The sequence below is a fragment of the Protomyctophum bolini genome (assembly GCF_963924005.1).
Source record: "Protomyctophum bolini genome assembly, chromosome: 3".
NCBI classification, from domain to species: Eukaryota; Metazoa; Chordata; class Actinopteri; order Myctophiformes; family Myctophidae; genus Protomyctophum; species Protomyctophum bolini.
Genome location: NC_137864.1, coordinates 25,050,413 through 25,069,010, shown reverse-complemented (window position 1 = coordinate 25,069,010; position 18,598 = coordinate 25,050,413). Strand labels below are relative to the sequence as shown.

At 42.7% G+C, this 18,598-nt stretch overlaps 1 protein-coding gene across 10 annotated transcripts in view; it reads left to right on the top strand.

Moving 5' to 3' along the window:
- inpp4b (inositol polyphosphate-4-phosphatase type II B) overlaps nucleotides 1-18,598 on the top strand; it is a 252,621-nt gene that overhangs the window by 217,374 nt on the left and 16,649 nt on the right. For all 10 annotated transcript variants that reach the window (XM_080759694.1, XM_080759692.1, XM_080759696.1 and 7 more), the window contains 5 exons: nucleotides 7,314-7,688; nucleotides 8,606-8,744; nucleotides 15,150-15,322; nucleotides 15,845-15,968; nucleotides 17,321-17,447. In XM_080759694.1, coding sequence (XP_080615820.1) covers nucleotides 7,314-7,688; nucleotides 8,606-8,744; nucleotides 15,150-15,322; nucleotides 15,845-15,968; nucleotides 17,321-17,447 — 938 coding nt within the window. The remainder of the gene's footprint in view (nucleotides 1-7,313; nucleotides 7,689-8,605; nucleotides 8,745-15,149; nucleotides 15,323-15,844; nucleotides 15,969-17,320; nucleotides 17,448-18,598) is intronic.

Genomic DNA, 18,598 nt, shown 5'->3' with positions numbered 1-18,598 from the left:
GCAGACCTCTATGTGTGTCACTGATTTAACGAGGCTGCCAACAAAACCAAACGTTTCAATGGAACGTAAATATTGAACCTTCAAAGGGTCCGGAATCCTATTGACATGGTCAGTAGTACTTACAGTACTTACGTATAATGTCCATAACTCATCTTAAAAATGCCAAAACAACAAAAGTGAAAAGCAGGGTTTATAAGGTGACATTTTATTATTTATTTATTATCTGTTTAAATTAATGAATTACATCTGGTGCTGTCAGGCTGCAATCTGTTATTAGGTGAGATAAGTTTTCTCACCACTGTGTCTGTCACTACTTCAAGCTCATCGCACTCCTCCGCTCTTTCATACTTAGTTTATTTGTGTGTGGATGTGTACGATGTACTTGTACTTCATGAAAATAAAATCTGACCATACGCATGAATTATAGCAGGCTCACAGACAATGTACTTAGAGTAGGTTCCGCCTTAAAGGGCTTAAACCCTATTGTTGTCTTTATTTATCCTTCTTCTCTTACTGCCATTTTGCAAGTGAGATGATAAATGGAAAATTACATTTCCAACAATGATTGGAATTCTGCATTACCTGCACAACATTTGACCTCAATCGGCCTGATGTGGGCTCTATAGTCTATACATAAAGGTAAAAATGTTGACCTTGTAAAAGTTATAACTCCTACACTGTGAGTCTGATTTACACAAACCTTTCTACAGACATCCATACTCACTAAAGTTGCGTCAAGAACTGCTAAAGGTCATCTGACTCATCTGACTTCAGAAAATTTTGTTCCGAATGCTTTCAAAATTTCCATGGATAATTATTGCATTATTAAAGCTTACAGTGTGCAATATATATTTTATGGAATCTTATTTAGATTTTAAGGTATTGACCAATGAACATCAAAGGGGTGGGGCTCAACAACTTTTGGGCCAATTATCACACATTTAATCCAAATTAACAAATGAGCATCGATCTGTCCGATCATCATGAAACCTGTTAATTATCTTTAGACACCTTGCAGCTTTCAACTTCTAACAGTGTTGCCTTGAACCCCCAATATCACCACTAGCTATACGTAGGTTAAAAAAATATATATGAAAAGCTATCACTAGCTTAGATTGAACAGTCTTTGATGTACAGCTTATTGTTTCATGGTGAATGTTACACCAATATTTAATTAGAATTAGAACATTGAAATGAAACCAAATCTGTTGTCCAAATACATGGATCTGTTGTCCATGTATTTGTACCCTCTTGTTCTCAGAGTTACAAAAGCTCTTTTAAGCCACCTGCACGGTCATATTGAACTTAATTCCTGCTATATACGGTATATCGTTTATGAACAGCCAATTCAGTTCTTTGTGCCTTTGCATTGCTGCATCCCTGTGTGTGTGTGTGTGTGTGTGTGTGTGTGTGTGTGTGTGTGTGTGTGTGTGTGTGTGTGTGTGTGTGTGTGTGTGTGTGTGTGTGTGTGTGTGTGTGTGTGTGTGTGTGTGTGTGTGTGTGTGTGTGTGTGTGTGTGTGTGTGTGTGTGTTCGTTCTGTCCTGCGTTGCTACATCATGGTTCTCGGTCGGTTGGGACTGTGTGTGTGTACATGACGAGTCAAGTCAAGTGGCCGTCTTTGACGTCCTCTTCACGCTGGTTACGACGACCCCAGTCTTTTACGCTTCTTGATTACCTTTTTTTCTGTTTTTGCCAAAGTGCAACTCAGAAGGAGCGTGTGCATTCTCCGGCAGTGGCAATGAGACGTGGCACTGCTGGGAAGGTGGGTGGATTATGACAGCTCCGTTACGCAGCAGTGCCGGTCGGAAAATGCACTCGCTCTCCCTCGTGCAACTCCAACGGCGTCTTCCCATAACCCCACTTTGGACCGCAACCCATAGTTTGAGAATTGCTGTTTTAGAAGAAAATGGTAATCAATTATTACAAAAGGTGCTTTGTTCGGCCACAATCCATTCCAGATATCATTTCATGTGAATAGTTGGATCACTGAAGGTGAGAAAAAGGTACCTTTTGTGTGATTGGGGAGGCAGGCTGTAGGACAATGGAAGAGGGAGAAATCATTACGGGCATCCAAAGGAGAAACGTGACATTTTAATTTAAATACTCTGGTCGCTTCAGTTCTTCTCATTTGGACTTAACAAAACAGTAAAAGGGAGGGATTGATCTTGTTGCAGGGACCGAAGGTCACAGTTAACTATATGAAACCTTGCGTTTTTTGTCAAGTCACATCATGTCACTCACAATCCCCATACATTTTTGAGGGCCGCTAGCCTCTCCTATACACAGGTTTAATGTTTGTCTTTAGTTAGTTTGTTTTGTTTTGAAAAAAATGTACGCCATAATGTGTAATTTACGTCATATTGTCTCTTTATTGTTATTGTATTCCTAGTTTCTTAACCTATTTTTAAGTATTTTTAAAGGGTTCTTTTTTGCATGTGCCTTTGAGAGTTTAAAGATGGCAGGGAGGAGGGAGTGCATGGAGTCATATGGGAGTTGGATTCAAACTCAGTTCTTCTTCGCAACAAAACTGTTGTTTACTAACTGCAGTTTAAACACCAGGCAACCCTTTGGTATTTACATTAGCTAATTTTTGGCCTCTCCTTTAAAGTGGGCAGCCCCACAATGCTCCCAACTTTTTGTTGCTGCATACAATAACCGCACAACAATAGAATGAGGAGGGAAGTCACAAGATGAGTTGAGGCCAAATCTACATTACATTTGAAGCTAGCCTGCTATGTTGTGAAAGAGACCGTAGGTCGTGCTTGTGTTGTGTTAAGATTTTAAGGAGCACATTTTAGAAAGCAACAGTGCATGAAATCGACTTTGTGTAGTTCAAAGCGTCCTTGTTTTTATGCTTACATTATGTTAACTGTTGCCATGTTTTCCAGTACTTATGTCACAAAGGGATACATTCCTATCTCACCAAACTCCAGTACATCTCTGCTCGACTGGACAGCTATGGGTTTAAACCATTCAGTGACAAACAGAGCCAAACCGTGTACAGATGAAAAAAACAGTTATTAACCGTTCTCAGAACTCTATGATGCAGTGGAAAAGGGCCCTTTGTCTGTGTGCCAAGCCCCTCTCACAAAGGCGTTTATTATAGAAAAGTCTTTGTGAGCTATCTCTGTTCCTTCCAGCTATGTCTCGGGACTAGTCAGAATGTTGCACGCACCTGCAACAGATATATGGGAAAAGTTTGAGGATTAGATCCGCTATGCTCAATTATATTGAATTTCTGCAGAGTCTAGAGGTCATGTACCCATACAGTACACACAGACAGTACCCTCACAGCTGAGTGTTATTGGAGTCTTGACAGCAATATCCATTATACGGTAAACACACACACACACACACACACACACACACACACACACACACACACACACACACACACACACACTGGCACACACCCACCATCATTTCACAGGAGCTGTTATGCAGAGTTTTAAAAGAGCTCTATTTTTTTTACTCATCCTCTCCCTAGAAAATCAGTCCCGGAGTTGTTTTACAGATTCCTTTCATCCTTTCAGATCAAAAAAGTGAAAGAACCTCTTTTGTCTCGGCTAAGCATTTTTCTTCAGACTTGCATTTTATTAAAGGCAGGTGTATTGAAGGAATACCTGCACCGGGATTCATCTCCAGGGAGATCCTGTCTGGTATGGCTGGAAGAATTAAAATAGACTTAGGTGTTCCTTCCTATTTAGAAAGAGAAAATGTTGCTTTGGAAAACCTAGGACACACACACACACACACACACACACACACACACACACACACAGTCACACACACACACACACACACACACACACACACACACACACACACACACACACACACACACACACACACATATATATATATCAAGGCTGAGCAGCTTTTGAAAGAAATATCTTATAATAGTGTGCCTTGCTTTAATACATGTTATCAAAAACATCTTTCCCTCAACAACACACAATGATCATTCAGCAACTCCTGGGGTTTGGACTGGAGCACATTGATTGACATTGATTTGGGGCAAGTCCAAGGCTGTCTGGTTTAGAACAAAACAACATATTGAATCATGTGGATCTCACCACATGGGAGAACAGCGTGGACTCGGACTTCATGTGGTCAGCCTGTGATGTCAGTTGACTGACAGTTGTCTATGATGTATGATCTGAAATTTGGGCAAGGTTAGGTTTCAGCCCACTCCCAGACCATTGACTTTCTATTATAACATTAAAGTTAAATATTTAAAAAAGTATAGAAAATGTAAAAAAAAAAAAAAAAGATTTCTGATTATTATAGATTGGAATATCTAGAGGTTCAGGCCACTACGTGGACCTCACAGCCCATATACGGTATGGAGATCTCTGTTGCTTGTCAGTCCTGCAAGATGCCATGACCTCATGGTATAGTCACTAGTAGTATATAGTCACATATAGGCAGACAGGCAGACAGGCAGACAGGCAGGCAGGCAGAAAGACAGACAGACAGACAGACAGACAGACAGACAGACAGACAGACAGGCAGGCAGGCAGGCAGGCAGGCAGGCAGGCAGGCAGGCAGGCAGAAAAAGCAAGGAGATGCAGGAAAATGGAAAATTGCTTAGATTTCATCTAACATTTCTGGCAGTCTCTGGAACGTTGCCATAAGCAAATTTTCCCACCCCGCGACCGAACAGTTAAGAAGTGCAAATATGATCAGGGCGCGTGAAATACAGTGCCGCCGCTATGTCCTGCCTTGTTCGCCCGTCTCTGGCAAGATAATGAATAATAAATGTCCTCATAGATTGCAAATTAACATTGTGGCCTGATAAGCAGGCTTCAATTTGAATATGGATTGACATTTTGAATCCTTGGCTTATGCGATTTTCATGCGATGTTAATACATTTAGCTGAAAAGACTTTCTGTATTTGTTGGTTGGTGGTGGTTTGAGCATTTTCATCCTTGTAAGAATCTTATGTCTCTGCGTACAATGTTTATCATAGAACATATTGTAGTTTGGAACTACACAATTATGATAAAAAACATTATTCCATAGGAACGGTCTCTTCTCAGGCAATTACCTACAGCCATTATTGACTCACAGTAATTAAAGACATTGTGTGAATATGAATAGGCAATTTACTGCTAATGTATGACTATAAAGTGCTGTACGTGTGGTAGGCCAGGGGTTCTCAACCAGGGGTCGTGACCCCTCGGGGGGGGGGGGGGGGGGAATGGAAATTAAGAGTTTATGTACACATAGTACATGCATAAACTTTCCTTAAAGATGGAGTGCCATGATTTTTCATGTGTTTATGAGGTGACAGTACTTCATTAGACCCCTTGGTGTGGTTTTTATGTGCAATGATGTCTTCCCTTTGTATTTAGGGTTTCTTCCTGGAGGCTGAAACCTTAACAGTCAAACGTGCCAATGAAAAGACAGTGATATAGTGACATCACAATATCATCCCCTCCCCTAACCCATCCCCCTTTATCATACAACAACCGCTGTGGGTGCAGCTTCAGTTCAGGTGGATCGCCACCCACCAGGCAAACCAGGCTTAATGAACTGGTGGGTGTGTACACAAATACTGTACACATTTTTGAAAAATAATAATAATAATAATCTTCCTCCTTATAATAATACCTGATGATCACGTTTTAGGATGTAAAACAATCACGGCACTCCATCTTTAATGATTATATCTGTTTTCAGTATTTATTTATGATGTATTTTTGCAAGACTTGGACAAAGCATTTGTCATTACAACTCCTACCTGTTCCTTGATGGCCGGGAAGTTTAATCTAGAAGATCTTTGGTACAGTAGGTGTGACAAAACATCTATCCACAAGGGAAGCGCAGCTTTGAAGTGATTCTGTATGTTGCAAGAACCTCAGCCAAGTGCTGCCAGCACTGCACTGCCCGTACTTCAAACTTCATTGAAGTTTCCCTGCAGAGTCAGTATAGCTTGGCGTCAACAGTGAAATAGAGAAAGCGGATAAACTGACAGCGAGTTAATTAATATGCAAATTAGCCTGCAGTAGATGGGAGAAATATGCTAGTTGTATTATTGAAATATTCATAACATTTCTCACCTTGATTTCAGGTCAGTGATCCCTATAGAGCACATATGACGTCGTAGCAGTTTCTAGTGCTTTGTTCAGACTGCAGGCAAATCTTTTAATGTTGTCCTCAAATACTTTAGGACTGACTACCTAGTACAATCTTTTTGGAAAAAGGTCAAATCAAACTTGTGTATTCAGGCAGACGTTGTTTACCTACCTGCATTGGTTGCTGTGGTAACATTCTATGTAATGGCATAGGCGTGAGTAATTACTCTGCATACGCTGGCCTGTGTGTACATGTGTCTCAACGCTCAGTAAAATTCTCTCCCCCACACTCCCCACCCCCGATACCTCCCGTTTCTGCAGTCTCTCAAGAAGAATCCGTTCTCCCTCCACCACAAAGGAGGGGGAAGCAGCAGCAGGATGGAGGGTTGGGGCGGTGTATATTTGCGCGACAAATATGCAACAATCTTTTTCCTTTTGGAAAATAGAACTCTCAGCTCATGTGCTTTGTTAGAACACATTTTGTTGTGGTAATAGAATTGCTTACTGTGAGCCAACTCAATTATTATTGAGGGCTCTTGTTGTCTTGTTTTCTTCGTGCGGCAGTGGGCGGTCAGCGAAGGTGAGCCTCCTCGCCTCGGTGGCGGCTTCGACATACAGTGACTCATTGAATTTGAATTTGAGATCAAAGGAGGCGCACCCCCTCAGACGAGTGGCTCTGGCACAAGAGTAATTGAATTGTTTGTTGTGTGTTAGTTGTTTTCTTTTTCCTTTTTTTCCTCACACAGCTCACAGCCCACGATATCAGCACTGCAGAGGCAGTAATGGAGGATAGAGCGGCTTTGTTGCTGAAGTAGAAGTAGTAGATTTTCTCCTTGTTTCTCCCCTTCCGTTCATCCTATGTAAACAGCTTCCCTGTTCTCAACTCTCACAACTTACCTCGTTGGTTCCACCTGTTATTGTGCGCAGCTCCCTCTCCGCCATCATTCTCTCTTTCTACAATGTTCTCACTGACTCTCTTGTGTTCTCTTTCTCTTCCTCCACATCAACTCGTTCTCTATGTGTGTCTCACTAGCCGTGTCTATTTGTCTCGGCCCCTCTCTCCCTCACTGTCTCTATCTCTGTGGAGTGAAAAGAAAAGAATGAATATATTGTCTGCACTGATTACTGAAGGTTCCGGAAGAGTGCTAGAACTGGTTGTAGCTACGGTAGATTGATTGACTGTCGTCACCCCCCCCCCCCCCCCCTCTCTTTCTCCCCGTTACCCCAACAGACGGAGCAGTTTGTCCATGCACTCAAAGACGAGCTGGTGAAGAGCGCTCTGCTGGCTCTGCATGCCGCACGGCCCGGCTACGTGTCCAAGACCCAGAACCAGCCCACGGCCCAACCCCAGACGGGTCACCTCCAGCAGGGTCACCAGAGCCCCAACTCGGCCAGTACCCACAATCAGCACCAAAGCCCCGTCCACAACCTCCCGGGCCACAGTCCAGCCACATCGGTCACCGAAGCCCCAGTGTGCAACAACGTGGAAGGGTCAGAGGTCACGAGCCACGGGGAAAGGACCGGTGCGCCACTCTCTCCCCCTTTATCGTCACTGACGTGCCAGGACTTTATCCCACACCAGAAAGAGTATGACGAGGAGGAATGGGCAAGTGATGGCCATGTTTATCTCTTTCACATCTATAATGAAGTGTATGCTGCATCAGTCGTTCTCAAAGTGGGGTTTCAGGGGATTCCTAACAAGTTGTCAATATATCAGTTTAACCCGTGTTTTGAGCTTGTAGATGTGCTTTTGTTGGTGTGGGGTGGGGTAATACCTACTGTAGGACTGTAGGTAGCTGATTTACACTCAAACCTGACACAAATCCCACCCATTTGCTCATGCTACCAAGAATTTGTGTTGATGAAATTACCACACAAGCATGATCACAGTATGTGGTTTTCTATTTAGAGAGATGAGCGCTTATCCAAAAATAATGAGCATCTGTTACCGTGTGTGTGTGTGTGTGTGTGTGTGTGTGTGTGTGTGTGTGTGTGTGTGTGTGTGTGTGTGTGTGTGTGTGTGTGTGTGTGTGTGTGTGTGTGTGTGTGTGCACGCATGTGTGTGTGTGCGTGCAATACATCAGCCAGATGTACTGTAAGTGTGTGAGAGAAAGAGTGGGGTCCATTTGCGATGTGTAACAGCAGGAGCCACAACCACTGCAGAGTAATTATCTTGTAGATGTTTCTCAACTGTTGAGAGCCTCACCTCTGAGAGCAAGGAAGAGACACAAATTCACTCCAACACACACACACACACGCACACGCACGCACACACATACTCGTGCATAGACAGACACACTAAAATTCCAAATCTGGGATAGAGACCAAAAAATAGTCTTTGAGGGGAATCTGAGAATAAATGACTCCCAGTTCCCACAAAATCTCTATGATACAGAGGACGTTGAAAGGATACAGTTTGATGAGAGACAGTCTGAGAAATGAACTGAAGGGAGAGAGACGCACAGAGATGCTGGCATGCCGAGCTGCCCGGAGGTGACTGCTGACTTTGTGTGTCTCCTGTAGGACAGAGTGTGGGCCAGTGTGGCCAAGAGTCTCAACTGTGTCATTGCCATGGTGGATAAACTCCAGGAGCAAGACAACGGTAGGAGGGAACCAATCACAGAGCAGAAACTGGCTGATGTCATCACTTCCCACAACCCTGGTAAATAAATATTTTAAAGGAGTACGTAGTTCACCCAAAACAATAATGTATTCTCTATCAATTATACACACCATGAAGCCTTCATGTCATGGAGGTTTTTTGGCTTTATCGCATTCCTAAGCCAATAATTTGATGACCAAAGAGTCTCCATTGAGTCTCCTCTGCCTGTCATCAAATTATTGGCTTAGGAATGCGACAAAAAAAGACTATGAATTCAAGGCTGGTCTGGACATCTGCATTTATGCTAATGTTAAATTTTGTAATGTCTGTATAGTTTCTTGGTTTTTGACTACAAATGGAAAGTAGCTTTAGCTAAATCAGGTGTATGTATTACACTTGTCTTGTGTTCATCAATCTTCTCTGTCCAGACCAAACAAATAGATAAAGTAAAGTAATTCTTCCCTGCTAGCGCTTAGCAACAATAAAATTGGCTTGCTCTTGCTCAGTGCAATATGTTGGGGGAAAAAAGCTTAGCTGTCCCTCTGACGCTGCAGATTGTCTGAATTCAGTGTTGTTTAAATTCTGAACATTACACTAGCATTAGTTTGTGATATGTGTTTTGTAGCCCCTCTGGCTATGAGTAAATGAATACCCCACCACCACCCAAAATCTCTGTAGGCCCTGCATTATTTGCAGAAATGTTCTTGTCTTTGCCAGAGAAGATGATGAAAGCTATATTTAATATGCAGAACCAGTAACTATTGACCAGCAGCGACAATACGTTTAATCAGTTTCAAGTCCAACTGTCTGTCACACATCTTGCTACATGTTAATGATTTATTTGGTATATGGTACTTTTCTTTTTTAGAGAATAGTACAAGGCAAGCTATCATCTCTAAATCACTGCAGTGCACTACTGAACACACAACTGAAATTGCTGCCAGTCTTTATTCACACAAAGTTGATGACCTGGTTCACATAAAGGTTGCTCTATTCTTTTAATGTCAATGATCAAATGTTTTTTATCAATTTGGAACACTGAACACTCCCCTGAATGTCACCCGGGGAGTTGCTCTCGCTACTCCAAATCTCAGGAAATAACTGATTACAAGCTCACAACATATTGCGCTGTGAGTGATGCAATGTAATGTGAGCTTGTAGGTCTGCTATTTTTGCTGAATGTTTGTTCCCAGATGGGTTAATGTGTTAAATGATTCTAAGGCCTTAATTGTCCACACATATCCGGGTAAATTTTATATGCGTTTTGGGGGGGTCGCCCACACGCAAACGCATTTTTGGTCCATATAAACGCATCTTTTGGAAAACTCCTGCCACAGTGTATTTTTTTTAAACTCCGCCTGTGTGTTCCTGTGTGGACAATGTAAACGGAGTTTTGCATGGGTCTTGCCATTGGTCATATGGACAGAGAGATTTAAAAAAAACGTGTCGTATGGACAGAGAGATTTAAAAAAACTAAAACTAAAAGGAAAACGAAAACGCTACGTTTATGTAGGTGTGGATGAAGCCTAAATGTTCCAGACCACCTTGGAAGCATTCCATCATTTTTACAACAATAGTAGAAAAGGGAACAAGAATTCTTTGGTCTTTGCCAAAAAAAAATAAAAAATTAAGAAGAAAAACACATTTGATATACAAGACGAGCCACTTTTGACCACAGGCTGCCTCAACCTCATGCCCAGGCTGTGGGGCAGGCACCTGAAGGTTCCTGTCTGCCAACTGGCATTACACCAAGCATGAGAAGGCAGACAGATATTCAATGCAGTGTTTATACACACTTTTGTATGTCTATGTGTGCATAATGAGTGGTTAATCAATCAAAAATGTATGTATAGGCCATAGCACTTTTCATATTGAATGCAATACAAAGTGTTTCACAGTGTACACATGAAGTCAAATAAATTGTGAATTGTTTATTAACAAATCTAGGCCTAACATACTGTGAACACCCTAGTTAAAAGCCAGGATAATGCATGTGTTTTAAATTAGCGTTTAATAACAATAATCAACATTATCAGCTATGTTCAGATACTCTGGGAGGCCATTCCAGTGGCTCTGATTTTAAAATTGGTGTAATTTGAGCTCTCTTTCTGGTCCTGTCAGTACGAGTTTTGTATTGATTGCATTGTATTTGGGCTAGTTTGTTTGTTTATTTGGTGCAGACATAAGAGCATTACAGTAATCCAGCTTGCATGTGATAAAAGCATGCATTAGTCTCTCTGTGTTGGCTTCAGAGAGAAGCCGGAATGTTTCGGCCAAAAAGCATCTGCGAAATATGTGCATTTGTACCATTGCATCATCTGGCAGGCAAGTGCAAGGGCATCCAGTCCATGTAGACACATTGTGAGATAACAGCAGCTTTTATTAAGATGCTGCACAGACATACTGTAGAGCAAGTGGTCACCAGCTTGTCTAACGGAGTAATGAGAGATAGGAGAGGTTTATCGCTTAGACTTGATTGGTTGTTGAGCCGAGGTTGTTGACGACAAGGCATTGTGTGGAGGTTTGGCTGTTTGGACAGGCGGGCTGCCGGAGGAGTTGACAGTTGGAGCATTCTGTCTTTTTAAATCCCATTGCCCCCCACCAGCACACGGCGTGTCACACGCGCACTCACACACACGCACCTGCGCACCCGCACACACACACACACACACACACACGCACACACCACCCATCCCATTCCCCGCACAGAGTGAGGTGGTATTTGCAAAATAAGATAAGACGTGATTGTTTTGACAGGGCAGGTCGAGGCAAATGTGATGTACTAGTATGTGTTCCCTACTGTGTTTTCATGTGGACGCACACACTGTCATCTCTCCCAGAATGCTGTATGGATTTCACCATGGGGAGAGCAGCACACTACCTAGGCAATACTGCCCCCTGTTGTTAGTGGAATCGTTCAGACACTGGTGTTCTCAAACTTGATTTATTGCAGTTAATGTATATAAAGTAAAATCAAGTTAATCTGTGGTCCTGAACTCAATTAGCCGAAATCCCTCTGTCCACTTTTGTTTACCAACCATCAGGTTGATAGAAACACACTGGCCTAGTGGCCTTCTGGTTGTTTACCAACCATCAGGTTGAATGAAACACACTGGCCTAGTGGCCTTCTGGTTGTTTACCAACCATCAGGTTGATAGAAACATACTGGCCTAGTGGCCTTCTGGTTGTTTACCAACCATCAGGTTGATAGAAACATACTGGCCTAGTGGCCTTCTGGTTGTTTACCAACCATCAGGTTGAATGAAACACACTGGCCTAGTGGCCTTCTGGTTGTTTACCTACCATCAGGTTGAATGAAACACACTGGCCTAGTGGCCTTCTGGTTGTTTACCAACCATCAGGTTGAATGAAACACACTGGCCTAGTGGCCTTCTGGTTGTTTACCAACCATCAGGTTGATAGAAACATACTGGCCTAGTGGCCTTCTGGTTGTTTGAAACACACTGGCCTAGTGGCCTTCTGGTTGTTTACCAACCATCAGGTTGAATGAAATACACTGGCCTAGTGGCCTTCTGGTTGTTTACCAACCATCAGGTTGATTGAAACACACTGGCCTAGTGGCCTTCTGGTTGTTTACCAACCATCAGGTTGAATGAAACATACTGGCCTAGTGGCCTTCTGGTTGTTTACCAACCATCAGGTTGAATGAAACACACTGGCCTAGTGGCCTTCTGGTTGTTTACCAACCATCAGGTTGATTGAAACACACTGGCCTAGTGGCCTTCTGGTTGTTTACCAACCATCAGGTTGAATGAAACACACTGGCCTAGTGGCCTTCTGGTTGTTTACCAACCATCAGGTTGAATGAAACACACTGGCCTAGTGGCCTTCTGGTTGTTTACCTACCATCAGGTTGAATGAAACACACTGGCCTAGTGGCCTTCTGGTTGTTTACCTACCATCAGGTTGAATGAAACACACTGGCCTAGTGGCCTTCTGGTTGTTTACCAACCATCAGGTTGAATGAAACACACTGGCCTAGTGGCCTTCTGGTTGTTTACCAACCATCAGGTTGAATGAAACACACTGGCCTAGTGGCCTTCTGGTTGTTTACCTACCATCAGGTTGATAGAAACACACTGGCCTAGTGGCCTTCTGGTTGTTTACCTACCATCAGGTTGATAGAAACACACTGGCCTAGTGGCCTTCTGGGCCCCTGAGTGGAACAATGTCACTTTCTCTGAACGTAGTGGTTAACTCTGCATGCTATACGGTACTTCAAAGTACAACGAATATTGTGAAAGTAGACGATCTAAAATCTTATAACATGATGCATTATTTGCAGGGTCATATCTGCCGATACCGATTTTGACCGATTCTGATATTATACGGATTATGCTGCCTTCAAACATTAGAAATAGCCCACACAAAACAAAAGTGACAGTCATTGACAGCCACATTATTATTGAATCATCAATATCTGTGAAACTAATCTGTAATATTTTGAGACCGATCCAATACTGATATGGCATTTTCTTTGTCGATATGGCCGATTTCGATATGCTACCGATTATACTGCACCACTAATTGTCATCTTTTATATTCCTTTTATTGTTTACTATTTCTTTACTTTTCAGTTACTCATTGACTATCTTCCTTCACTGTGTTCGAAAAAACCATAAAGAAAATAACTAGGCAACACACTATAACCACCTCAGTGGCACTGTTATGATCAAAGATCAATTCCAATAGCCACACAAGGCTTTCAGAGCTATGGCATTGTTGTTGTACTGTAAGAGGAAGGCTATAGGGTGGTGCATATATTCAATGCATGCCTTCCACTTTCACGTACGTGTATCATACTGTAACAACCAGCTGGTGTTTTAGTTTTTAGAATGTCACATGATTGGATGCCCTGCTTTAACAGCCTACTATTGTCCCAAACTGGCTCAAGGTTCAGACAACCTGTAATTAAAGTTCAACAGACAGAAGGAATGGGCAAGATCAATGTCCAACATGTTGCTTTAAGTGCAGGATATTCATTCTTCCAGTGGTCTTTTAATTTTTGATTAAAGTGTATTTCGGTCAATTTCTTTCAAGCACTACGCTCACGCCAAACCTGCCTCAGCAGATTTGACTGAATGTGCTGAATATAGCTACGGAGGACTACATTCAGTATCTGTAAACTGTATGTGTCAAAACATATCAAGTCAAAACGTGACTGGACTGAGGGAGGGAGCGAGAGTGCATATTTCATCCACACAATAATCTGGTTACCAAAACCTTAACACACCGATCAACACATTGTGAAGCACCATGTTTTCTGCTTACTGTATATACTGTAGAGGCCTACTAGTGACTAGTCCATACCTAGTTACACACTACTGTATGTGCATATTTATTTGAGACTTACAGATCCCGTAGTAGCCCGTGCTGTGGCAAAGATGCTATTAAACAGCTTAAATTGAGGAAAAGTAAAAAATCTGCTTAAATCAATTTCAGATCGATATACCAACTGACTGAAGAGTACAATGAGAAATGAGAATGCTCATGTAACTGCATAAAAGTCCCACAGTCCATGGTCGGTCGTTAAGTCACTGTAGCATGCTGAGTGCTACTGTGGGTTGTTATGCAGACACAATTGAGGCTGTTTTATAATTAAAGCCTCTGTGCTTTATTGACCACACACACGTACACTGCATGCAAAGCATGCATGCACGCACACACACACACACACATGCGCGCGCGCGCACACACACACACACACACACACACACACACACACACACACACACACACACACACACACACACACACACACACACACACACACACACACACCCACACACACACACACGCATACAGTATATTGGTGCACTAATAGGCATGTGTAGCCAGCCATGCTGGGTCTGCTGCTTTCTATGTACTTTATAGTATACTTTATAACTTTGCACCATTGAGTCCGGATCTCTCTCTGGTGCAGTGTGTGCATATAGCCATGAGTTTTAAATAAAGGTAAGACATGGAATAAAAAACATGGAATATATAATTTCAAGAATGTCTGCATTATTTGTATTAGGGGAGACAACAAGGGAACAGAAGATGAATGTCACAGTACAGATGTACGATGTTTCAAATCGAGAATTTTTCCTCATAGTCATTGTCTCTGTTAGTGCCTGTTTGTCTGCACTGACAAGACAGACTACTGTGTACTAAATGAATTACCGGTATTAAGTTACAGTGCATTTACTCTTAACACATCATTATAGCCATGTGAATGCTTAGATATCAGGTTGATAGCTAGATTATTTGTATTAACAGATTTTCTTCTCTGCTGAATGCCATATTAGGGATGCCAGACTCACACAATATGTTTCTAAATATGTTATAATACTCTGTTTCCCCCACCGTCCCTCTCTTCCTATTTCTCTCTCCTGCCCCTTATTTCTTCTCCCCTTCCCTGCATGCTGCGCTATACCTCCAAACCCCACCCGTCTCCACCAGGTGACTGGAGAGAGCAGCTGTGCCCAGTGGTGACCAGGTTAAAGGAGTGTGTGGCGGAGGTGGTGGAGAGGGCTAAGAGGGCCATGACCTTTGTGCTTTTACAGGAGGCAGCTTGCAGCATTCCCCAGGGTCTGGTCCTCCAACAGAGGAGGGACGTAGTCTTTAGCCAGGCAGTAGGTGGCCATGCACTGTGACATCAAGTATATATCAGCGCTGTCAGGTGGAAACCGCTACCTTTCCTGAAAATGGGGGAAAAGCTGTGTTCCAATGAACTTATTAGTCACAAGCTTATAACTGTGTTCCAATGCAGTTATGTGTCACAAACAAATTGCAAATCTACAACCTCACAACGCATCACGTTGTTATGAGTTGTGAGCTTGTAGATCAGCTATTGTTTACTACTTTTGTATGAAAAAGTAGGTTATTCATTTATGAGGGGGAAAAGTTTCAATGCTGAGATAAAATAATGTCATAATTCAGATAGATTAATTAGTAGAATTTGTATGTCCCGTGTGTTCTGTTTCTAATAAAGGGTTTTAACTAGTTAAACTATATACGTGTGTGTGTGTGTGTGTGTGTGTGTGTGTGTGTGTGTGTGTGTGTGTGTGTGTGTGTGTGTGTGTGTGTGTGTGTGTGTGTGTGTGTGTGTGTGTGTGTGTGTGTGTGTGTGTGTGTGTGTGTGCGGGCGCACACAGCTAGCAGCCTTGGCCTGTGGTTTCGTCATGAGACTGTATGCAGGGATGGAAGACAAGGGCTTCCTGAGGCAGCTTCACCAAGTTGGCCTGGTGGTCCAGTTCGAGAGCCTGCTCAGCACCTACAGTGAGTAAGAAATGGTGCTTTCATTTGGACTGCATAGTCCTTGTGTACCAGTTACTAGGAGGTACCTTTTTTTTTCTTTTTGCCCATCACGGCCAGGTTCCAAGCTCAATGCCAAGAAAACAAAAGTAATGGCATTTGGCAAAATCATTGCCACCTCGGTGCTCGAGCTAGGAATGTCTTGCGTTAGATGAGGAGAGTATGGAAATCTGACATGGGAGATGACCTCACGGGATGGCTGTTGAAGTCAGTACTGCTGTATGGGGCTGAGACATGGGCGCTCACAGGAAATGGCCCTGGATGGCGTCTGCACAAGAATGCTGCAAATGGCACTTGGTGTCACATGGGCGGTCCACACCAGAAATGTGGACCTCTTACGGGGGCCTCCCACGGGTCACACGTAAGGTCAAAGAGAGGATGAGACTGGCTGGGGACTGTGCTAAGTACCAAGAACTGGTGGTAAGCAAACGGACACTGTGGGAGCCGACCCAAAGCATAGTTAGGGAGGGAAAGAAGCGCACCATCTATGTGGAGACACTGCGGTGTGACACTGCAGAGTTCAAGACCCCAGGAGGGTGTGGAAGGCAGCGATCCAGGAGTCCAGAGTTGCTGATAGCTAGTCTGCAGCACTCTCTCATCACATTATAATCCACTGCAATAGATTTAAAAGATTAAACCGATTATGATACCCTAATGTTAGGGTCCAAAGTAGGGATTGTAGTGTCAAAGGCACATCACCCGTGACTTCAATCTAGACTCTGAAACCTGCAAATATTGGGCTGTGTTTACCAATGCCCCTTGTATAGTATCTGAAACAGTTTATTAGCATGTGTGATTACTGTATTGGACATTGATTGAGGAGAATTAAACTGTCTAAACATATTTAATTAAAGTGTATGGTCTAGACATGATCTATGGTGCCCTTAAATAGATAACAAATGTTGTGATTTGGAACTTAACTTGACTTTCAGCACCTCCCCCTCTTTGGTAATCAAGGTAGAGTGTGTGTGTGTGTGTGTGTGTGTGTGTGTGTGTGTGTGTGTGTGTGTGTGTGTGTGTGTGTGTGTGTGTGTGTGTGTGTGTGTGTGTGTGTGTGTGTGTGTGTGTGTGTGTGTGTGTGTGTGTGTGTGTGTGTGTGTGTGTGTGTGTGTGTGTGTGTGTGTGTGTGTTTGTGTGTGTGTGTGTGTGTGTGTGTTTGTCATTCGAAAAAGAGCAGGGAGACAAAACACAACAACTCCAAAATTTATATTGCATTAAAATACAAAATGACACTTTATTTATTTAAAAAAAGGTTACACATTGCCGATTTAATCAGTGGCTGATGAGCTCACTGCTTGGTTGTATTTGTAACACAGGTGAAGAGATTGGCATGCTGGAGGACATGGAGGTGGGCATCTCAGATCTGCACCGAGTCATGTTTAAGATCACAGAGGCCAACACAGACGACCTCAGCGACCTCCAACCTGTAGTCTATGGCAGACGGTGAGACATTTAATTTACTGCAGCTATAATATGAGGAAGGATTAACGAGTGATGACAAATATAGCCCTACAGGCACACCGTGCCACAGCGTGCAGACAGTGATCGTGCTGATTAAGTGGAGCAGACAGTATGACTAAGGCCTATGGACTGTAGTTTAATGTTTTGATGTGCCAGTGACAAAGCAACTATGCCGGGTGGAAAAACGCGATACAGTACCAAGATATCTGAGTAACTCTCTCACAGATTCACTAACACATGTGAAGAAAATGATTTTTTTTCATAACTTAATGCTGTACCAGAGTGTTGCACAAAAGTAGCAAAAATAGCCAAACTACAAGCTCACAACGCGTCCCATTGTGATGTGTTACGAGCTTGTAGTATCGGCTATTTTGAAATAGACAGATTCTTTATTTAAAAAAATTATTTCCATTTTTTGAAAAGTAACAGCTTAGGACATTCAATCGTTTCCACCCGACAGCAACGATAATATTTTTGCCCATAAGCTCACTAATCAGAAATGGAGGCAAAGCTTGTATAGTGCAAACAAGCTACTGGGATGAGCATAGGTGATAGTATTGAGGCTACGAGACAGGGCCGGTCCTGAGCAATCTGGTGCCCTAAGCAGGATTATTCGCAGCACGCCCCCCCCCCCCCCCCCCCCCCCCCCCCCCCACAAATCATTTGACTAGAACTTTCCAGCAAACCGAGAACTGAGAAGAAGAAATAAAGAAGTGAAATGTCAGCCATATGTATGTGTACCATACCATACATGGAACTACTTTCCAGCAAACCGAGAACTGAGAAGAAGAAATAAAGAACCGAAAACGTTGCCGTTGCCCTATTAAAAGTTGGTTCACTGCCTTTGAAGACAGTGTGCGGGTGTTTGTTCCTTTTTAATTTGACTAGACATTCCCAGCAGATTATAACTGAGAAAAGGAAATAAACTAAGGAACTGACATTTCAACCATTTTGCCTTATCAAGTCAGGTGCAATCCTCAGTATATTAATCATAAATAATGTTTTTATTATTGTTAGATTTTTTTCATAATTATAGCCTACACATTTGAATTAGTGGTCTATAATAAGATGAAAAGGCAAGGGCTAAATAGATGTCATGCCCACAATGAGACTGTTGGGCCCTTCTGTTCAGC